Raw genomic sequence first — 8,954 nt, 5'->3', positions numbered from 1 at the left:
AGTTAGGTTAATTTGACCAGTTTTGAAGAATCCCTCCTCCAACGCTCTGTTTTAATACTTGTCATCTCTTTCATGCACGGTTTCGTTCTAGAAAGAGAAAGAAAAAGAAAAATGTTTACATAAATTATAAATTTTTAATTTTTATAAAAGAAAAATAAAAGTGTCAAGGAGTTCTTAAGAGAAAAAAAAAGTAATATATAATATTTTTATAACTTCCTTTTTTAAAATAAATTTTTTAAAAGTTTAATTTAATCATTAGGAGCCTACACCCTATTACTAACTTCGTTAATACTTTGTTAATACTTCGTTAACCTATAGTCTTCGGCAGGAAGAGGAAGTGGATTCCCCTTCAAAGAACAAGGAATCCTTGATGCTTCTCAAATGTCTTGAAGAATGCTCTCTCCTTGATGTGAGGGAAATAAGTGAAAGGCTAAGTCAGTCCATAGTGAAACTCTAAAACTCTGAGAGGAGAGTCTTAATTCCACTCCGATCCTAGTTAGCCGAGTAGATTAAAAGCAATCTACCTATAGCTAATAGCTAGATTAGTTCTCCCCAATACTGATTAGTTGCTTGAGCACCTGGTCATTTTATTCTTTCCATCAAAACTGGCAACAACATAGTCAGTGTGTTAGTTTATACTGAACATTTGTGTTTAATCCATTCCTTAGTGTTTGTTAAAGGTTTTAATTGGTTTAGTTTCTGGAAATCTATTCTAGTTTGTGAAATTTCAAAATTGTGCTTGTTAGCTCTTGGCACCAATTTTCTAGATATGTGTTCTTGTATTCTTGGCTATTTTAAGTATTTTTCTTATTAATTGATTCATGCTAACTTGTTGAAGCTTTAGGTTGTTAGAATTGATTAAGTCTTAGAGTTTTAATCCTTTTTCTATAGAGTTTTAATCCTTTTACCATCAAGTTTTATTGGCTGTCCATGTGTTATTCTTCCTTGATTTTTGTCACATGTATTCTTCCTTCTTGATATTAGATGATGCAACATGCTTGATCTAATTTTGGTGTTATTTAAGTTTGATTGTAAACCTTGTTGAAACTATGTTTGTTTGCAAAAGTTAGTGAATAGATGTTGCAATTGTGTTATGGCTGAAAAAAAATACAAAAGAAAAGAAAAAAAAAGTGAATCCAAAAGCAATTGGTATATTAAGCATGTAAGCAAGTGATTGATCTTGAATGAGAAATTTTCGGTTAATACCAACGTTTTGCAAGGAAGAAAAAGTAGCAAGCCTAACTCAAATGAAGGTAGTTCAAAGACCTCCTCCATTAAGTGTTTCAAGTGCCTAGGTAGAGGGCATATAACTTCTCAATGCCCAACTAAAAAAACCATGATATATAGGGGCAAAGATCATTACTCTAGTCAAGAGGAAGGAACTAGTTCCTTTTCTTCTAGTGAGGGAGCGGAATACACTAGTGGAGAGAAAACTTGTGGGAGAGACCTTTTGATCATTAGGAGGCTTTTAGGTAGCCATTTAAGAGACTTAGATGAGTCTCAAAGAGAAAATATCTTCCACACTAGGTGCTATATAAAAGGTAAATTGTGTGCCCTAATTGTGGGTAGGAGAAATTGTACCAGTTATGATAGTATGAGGCTAGTAGAGAAACTAGGATTAGAAACTATCCCACACGCTAAGCCATACAAACTTCAATGGTTAAATGAAGAGGGTGAGATGTTGGTAGATAAGTAAGCCAAAATAAGATTCTTCATAAGTAATTATAAAGATAAAGAAAGTATTATGTGATGTAGTTCCTATGGAGGCCAGCCATATTTTGTTAAGAAGGCCATGACAATTTGACAAGAATGTCATTCATAGTAGGACCTAATATCTTCTACACTAGGTGCTATATAAAAGGTAAATTGTGTGCCCTAATTGTGGATGAGGGAAGTTGTACCAATTGTGATAGTATGAGACTATTGAAGAAACTAGGATTATAGACTATCTCACACCATAAGCCATACAAACTTTAATGGCTAAATGAAGATGGTGAGATGTTGGTAGATAAGCCAGACAAGATAAGATTTTTTATAGGTAATTATAAAGATAAAGTATTATGTGATGTAATTCCTATAGAAGCCGGCCGTATTTTGTTAAGAAGGCCATGGCAATTTGAAAAGAATGTCATTCATAGTAGAACCTCTAACAAAATAACTTTTGTTCATGAGTGTAAGGATTTTTTTAACTCCTAAGCAAGTAATAGAAGACTAATTAAAAAGGGACAAAGAAAGGAAGGCCATAGACTTGCTAGGAGACTATAGGCCTAAGAAAAAGGAAAAAGGTAAAAAGCGAATTAGAGGAGATGAGGGCAAGTATGAGTTTGCCTTAAGTCTCAAGAAAGAATGATTCCTTACCAAGATGTAAGATGTGAAAAGAATCGTGTATAGTAGTCAACCATTATACCTAGAGTGTCATATGAGTCATTTGACTCTTATCACTACTCCTTCTTCTTTGGATAAAAGAGTAAAGGCTCTTTTACAAAATTTTGAGGTTGTGTTCCCTAATGTATCATGCAAAAGTTTAAAGAAAGTGAGTTAAAGTCAACTTTTATTATAATAAAATTAAGATAGTAATATAAATGTATTAAAAAAATGGCACACACTTAATATACATTTTAAATTATTTTATTTATCTGAAAAAAACACAAGGTGGCGACGGAATAACTTAAACTTATAAATATTTAAACGAGAAATGTATGTTTTTATTCCACATATTCAGTTCACTTATTTCATACGCACAGAAAGGTAAATTGCATTTTACATATCTTAAAAGTTTTATAGGGGTTCAATAATTAGTGATAAGATATGCTCTTTGATATCTCGGTCCTGTGTACCAAAGCCATCGCCATTTTGATAAAGGGTATGGGCTACACGAGCTGCATTTATGGCTTGGGTATGAAATGACTCCATCGAAGCAAGTCGAGAGGAGCAAATCCCATTTATCTTTTTCCATGCATTGTTTATGATGTCTTGAATATGCTTTCTTGCTGTTTCCTCCGAGACATTCATTTCATTCATGTAGCAAAGGATTGACGAAGCAGCATCTCCCCTTTCTCTTTCAGCCTGTTTCATATATATTTGTTTCTACATTAGCATTCAATAATTAATTTATGCAAAATGAAAGGGAATAATTCACAAAAATAGAGCTTGCAAAAATTACCACTTCAGTTCCTAAATCATTGCATAGTCGAATTACAAGAGACACACTGTAGACCAAATCTTCGTAAGTGTGTAGAAAATCCTCTATCTCATCCGATGCTTCGTGCATTGTAGCAAAATATGAATGGAGCAGAATTACAGGCCCCGAAGATGAAATCCAAGCATTGCTTAAATATTCTTGCAACGATGGAATATATCCCTTGTTGTACCACTTTGCTTCCACGTGTAATGCTTTGCAAAAGTCTTTCCACTGTAAAATTAAGAAGGGAAATTATTATAATTAACAATTGTTTCATTCCTTTCTATGGTTTTTAGATTAATTTGGGTTCGAAAAAACATAGAATTGATTACAGTAATGGTACCGTTTTCTTTAGGTAAGGTAACACCAAGTGGAACTTATTTTCCCCGCCAATTTCATAAGCAATTTCATTTGTTACATCTTTAAGTGCACGGACGCAAATTCTCATGTACTCTGGAAGTGCATCAAGTTCTTTTTCGTCCCATCTGTATGTATGACACATTGAGACTTCCAAATTAATAACCAGAAATATAAGCAAGCCTACATATTCTACATATTATAAATAATATAATCTTAGCCTCCATATATATTTTAACAATCTTGGAAATAAACAAACCTCTCAAATGCCATTGTGAACGGCTCCAATTCTTCAAATGAGGCGTGTACGTCATAAACATCATCAATAACTAGTACGAAAATAATCACTTTAGTGAGCCATTTCCTGACAGAATTGTAGTTAGGCTCAAAGGCAACTCCTGCTGCACACATGAAGCTTTCGACCAACCTATTTCTTGCAAAGCTCAACTCTTTATTTATGCCAAGATTCTCCCACCACCTAAATGAAAAATTAAAAAGATTAATTAGTATTTAGTATAGTCTTAAAATTTTTGTTACAATTTTCTTCTTGATGGTTCAAAATATATACCCGGATAATTCCTTGACCTCCTTTTGAAGTTTGGCCTGAATTATATTGAAATTTAATTTAGCCAATTCAAGTAAAGTAGGGTCCATTTGTGTTCCATTTAGGTATTGGCTAACGTGCCATTTGACTTCAAACCAAGGTACTCTCCAGCGGGAGGGAAGCTCCAAGGCATGGACCACTCTTTCAACAAGCAGGGTAGAAAGTTGATTGGTGTTCACGGAACTCGTTGAGAAAGCAACCTTGAGAGAATTAATTGCATAAGTTTTGGCCTCATCGAAGATGTTTTCTCCTTCTAAGCCCAAATGTGAGGCCTCAAGAAGCTCTAAAACACCTTTTAAATCACCACCACATGAGCTTTTTCTCATCATTTTACCTTCTTCATCTAAGAAGTTGCTCAGTAGTATATCTGAGTAACAGAAATAAATATCCTAAATTAGTTTGTAAGATGTGCAGTAATGACGAAATTCCCTATGTCACATAGCGAATCTTACCTGGCAAAACTTCATATCCATGCTGTCTTAGAAGCCTGAAGCATAGTGCAGATACCCGCAAACTTTCTTCTACAACTGTATTAATGTTGCTGTTTTTGACATAGACAAATAAGGATTCCAGAAATTCATCTATTTCCTTCAGAAAGTGGTTGGCAAGACCTAGTTTCTGGATCCAATCAACCAACTGTAATTTTTGCAAAACGCTTGTCTCTTGAACTAAAAGACTCCTTAATTCAGTCACCTGCTTGTTTAAAAGCATAACAAATTCTTCCTTCTGCGTTGAAACCATGCAACGAAATATAAATAAATGAAGGAAAACCAATCTTTTTGTTAATTGTTATTACTTAAAAGTGTTATGTACATTAGTTGTAGAAATTCTTCAATCATCCCACTCGGGATTATTTTACCACTTGAGTCACTCCTTGCGTATATTACAAACGTCATCTAATTAACTTTATGTGAATTTGGATAAGTTGAGAAAAGAAAAAGGACTTTTATGATATTTTTAAAATTTATTTTAGAAGTTACTTTTTTCAGTGAGAAAATATTATTTTTTTATTTTTTAAAAATTATTTAATCCCAAAAAATTTAAATAACTTTTAAATTAAATATTGTTTTTTAAAATTGAAACAAGTAGGCGTTATGTCAAACAAAATAATGCATGAATCTATTATTCATACAATGCGCCATAATGAAATGAAAAGTACTATAGTGCGAAAATTAATGTAGAAATAAATGTATATCATCAATTGATTGATGTCAGTTTTTTCAAAAGTTTTGTATTCAAATTATTGAAATTTGATATTATATATCTTTAACATGCATTTTTAACGTTAAGTTTTTCTTTCATTGGTAAAAAGTATTAGTCTTCTATTAAACTAATTTTCTTTTATTCTTCACAGCCAATCATGTGTAGAGCTATGTTTCTTTCGTAACCAATTCTTGTCATAATCTTTCGGATTGTTTAGCAACTGATCTCGACCGAAAGAACTCGAGAGTAGTACTATCATTGCCTAAAATTCCTACAATGTGTTATATAGAAAAGAAGAATAAAAAGTATAATATTAAAAAAGGTGTTGTGAATGTTAAGTAAAAAAGTGTTGTTATGAATCAAACATGAAAAGAAATCTAAACAAATATATTATAATATGAGCATAAATATCTCACATCAAAATTACTGGCAAGTGACTGCAGAAAGTGGTGTTTCCAAATGTTGGGTTTATAATTTGCAGATCTTCTTATATGCTCTGTAATAACATTTTGAGACGAAAGGGGTGTCATATTCTCGTATGGTTGATTCAATGTTTAGCCAAAGCGCCCTTTATATAGGCAACGTACGTATAATAAGCGGAAGATAGATCACAGGTGGCAGTCAATTGCCATTGTATCCTCTCAATCTTACGAAGGAATATTTGTGGTTTCCAAGCTCGCACCATTCATATAAAATGATTCAACTATTTTAAGATTGTGATTGATGCTATATACTACTTAATTTTAACTATTTTCTTATCAACAACACAAGTTTTATTACTGTTAAGAAGAGTACAGGTGGTAGTATTCTAACTCTTACAATTTTAAATATTTATTAATGAAAATAAGATAAGATGTTCTGGTTTTAATATTTTTCTTATAGAGAATTTCAGATTTTAACACTAAATAGTCCAATTGACAAAATTAAAATTCTCAAAACAAAACACGATTAGTTTTACAAATTGTAGGGACTCTTGTATAACTTGTTCAAAGTTTTTAAAAGGGTTATTATATATTAATTCTTTTAATGATCTTAACTATCAAATTAGTTTCTAACAAATCCAATATATTATTAACATAATATCTGAAATAATTATTTTATAAATTATTTTAGTCAAAATTATAGTATACTATCTTTGTTTTTATTTATTTGTACAAAGAGAAAAATCAAATAAACAAAAAACTTTAATCATTTTCTTAGATTTAATTTTTAGAATTTATTTGGTTAACATGATAAGATTATAAGATAAATTTATCATGTATTACTTATTTTCTGTATTTATTGATTAACAAAAATAAAATAACTCATTTTACTATATCATAGTTTCAATTATTGTCTTGAGGAAGGAGATAAGTTAAAATCATTAGCATAGGATAACTTTTTTGTTCTATTATATTCTTACTCATACTTTATACTCTTTTTAGTATTTAATTAAAAATAATTATTTTATATATAATTTTAATATTTTTATAAAATTTATATGCATACTTTTTTAATAAAAAATATTTTTGAAAAGCATAAATTTTTTTTAAAAAAAATTTATAATATTTGTAAGAAAAGTATATTATAAAAAATATTATCATTTTATAAAATAACTTTTTAACTTTTTTTTATAATTTTTATCTAATCACAATTTCTTACCTAAAAAATTTAATTGTCAAAAATTTGATTTAAAATAATTATAATTAAATATCAAATTTTAATATTATATGTACATAAAAATATTTTTAAATTTTTTATATAATATATATTAAAATTTAAATTTAAATAAAAAATTAAAAAAATATATCAATTTTGATAAAAGATTAATCATCTCATTTACATATAATTTATATTCTGTTCTAATATTTTTTGTATATCTCAAATATGAAAAAGAATAACATAATGTTATATATTTTACTATGGTGATGCGTATCAAATATAAGATTTCCTTATCATATTCTATCTTTATCCATCTTTTTATCTTATTCATACAAATCAAATACACCCTTAAAATTACTAATTTATTTTTTATTATTGAATCTCATTTTGACTTCAAGATAGAGTTTTCAAAAATAATTACCCAGTTCATTAGAATTGGATCATAGCAAGCAACGAATTTTAGCAGGATGACTTAAAAAGTCTCAATCTAATAATTTAGATTTGGAAAAAATTGTATTTAAAGTAAATAAATTTTAATTTTCGGGGAATATTTACTGGTTTAACCCATATCGAACTTCATGTAATTTATGTAATTATTATCTTTAATGCAAAATTATGTAATATATATATATATATATATAGATAAGTTACATATGCTTTTATTCTAATAACAAAAAATGATTAACTTGTATTTTCACTCGGACAGACGTACAAAAAATTCCTTAAATGCAAGGATTTCAACTATGTACACATTTTCTGCGTGTTTTTTTATTGCAATGATCTGTGAAATTTATAAATGCAAGGTTGCAAGTACAAAGCCTAGTAAAAGTATCACACGTGATATATATATAGATTTCATGATAAATGTTATTATCGTTTGTTTTATTAGAATTTTATAATAATATTTTTATTGAAAAAAACTGAACTAAAACATATTAAATATATCAATTATTCTGATGGGAATCGTTAAGACTGGTTTGGGTTAGGAGCCGTGAATGAGAGAGTGGACCGTGTGGTTAAGAATGGTTTGTTCATCGAGCGTCTTTCCCTGACAAGTAAACACAAAAAGACAAAATAAACAAAACCACGAATGCCACGTAGATTCAAAAATCTTCCAAACAGTTTATATTAAATTAGTACCGTATTTAATGATTAAGACAATTATAATATGTATTTTTTCTTTAAATTTTATTAAGAATAATAGTTAAAAAATTTTAAAAAAAATAAATTTATTAAAAGTTTTAAAACATATAAAGGAGTATATTATTGTGTTTAAAATAAAATATTTTATCTTTAACTTGTAAGTTAGTATTATTGTATTATCAAATGCGTAAATTAAATAATAAAAAGATATTTTAATTTAATTTGTAATTTTAAATTATGTTTAAAAGTTATGTTTAAGAGAGAAAAAAAGAATTAATAAGACTTAACTCTCATTTGAAAGTTATTTAATTAAAAAATTATAAATTTTTTAAAATTTTTCAAAATATTTTTATTTTTTATTTTTTATTTCTTTCATTTTCAATTTTTTTTCTCTTCTACTCTATCATATTATTTCATAAATAAATATTTAAAATTTATTTAATTAAAAAATTATAAATTTTTTAAAATTTTTCAAAATATTTTAATTTTTTATTTTTTATTTCTTTCATTTTCAAATTTTTTTTCTCTTCTACTCTATCATATTATTTCACAATTAAAATTCTATTTTATTTAAAATATATTAATTTTTAAAATATTTTTTTAAAAAAATTATAAAAAATATATTAATGTTAAATAGAAAAAATATTTAATTTTTTTAAATATAAATAAAAATATAAAAATAAAAATATTATTTATATAATTAAAATTTTCATCATTTCTTTAATATTAAATATTAAAAAAATTTAATTCTCCTTATTATCCTCTCATTTCCTCGTCCCTTCTAGACTCCCAGTATTAAATATTAATATTTTTTTTATTTTTTTA

The 8,954-nt window shown here is 27.9% G+C and overlaps 1 protein-coding gene across 1 annotated transcript; it reads right to left on the bottom strand.

Annotated features, from left to right (window-relative positions):
• Nucleotides 1–2,537: 2,537 nt before the first annotated feature.
• On the bottom strand, nucleotides 2,538–5,892 carry LOC113865769 (alpha-farnesene synthase-like). Its single transcript, XM_027500510.1, has 7 exons — nucleotides 5,762–5,892; nucleotides 4,595–4,868; nucleotides 4,107–4,509; nucleotides 3,798–4,016; nucleotides 3,525–3,666; nucleotides 3,164–3,412; nucleotides 2,538–3,066 (listed from the first exon to the last, which is right to left on the bottom strand). Exons 1-7 carry the CDS (start codon nucleotides 5,873–5,875, stop codon nucleotides 2,779–2,781), a joined length of 1,689 nt encoding a protein of 562 aa, XP_027356311.1. The 5' UTR covers nucleotides 5,876–5,892; the 3' UTR covers nucleotides 2,538–2,778.
• Between the last annotated feature and the right edge of the window lie 3,062 nt (nucleotides 5,893–8,954).

The sequence above is a fragment of the Abrus precatorius genome, unplaced genomic scaffold (assembly GCF_003935025.1).
Source record: "Abrus precatorius isolate BTA unplaced genomic scaffold, Abrus_2018 Scaffold4, whole genome shotgun sequence".
Taxonomy (NCBI): Eukaryota; Viridiplantae; Streptophyta; class Magnoliopsida; order Fabales; family Fabaceae; genus Abrus; species Abrus precatorius.
This window is presented reverse-complemented; position numbering and strand designations above follow the sequence as displayed.

Bases quoted from the DNA above. Each gene is read 5' to 3' on its own strand.
- LOC113865769 (XM_027500510.1), bottom strand. From the start codon at position 5,875: ATGACACCCCTTTCGTCTCAAAATGTTATTACAGAGCATATAAGAAGA. The intron at 3,667-3,797 runs GTTTGTTTATTT...TCATACATACAG, and splicing joins TTCACAATGGCATTTGAGAG to ATGGGACGAAAAAGAACTTG. The intron at 3,413-3,524 runs GTACCATTACTG...TTAATTTTACAG, and splicing joins TACCTTACCTAAAGAAAACG to TGGAAAGACTTTTGCAAAGC.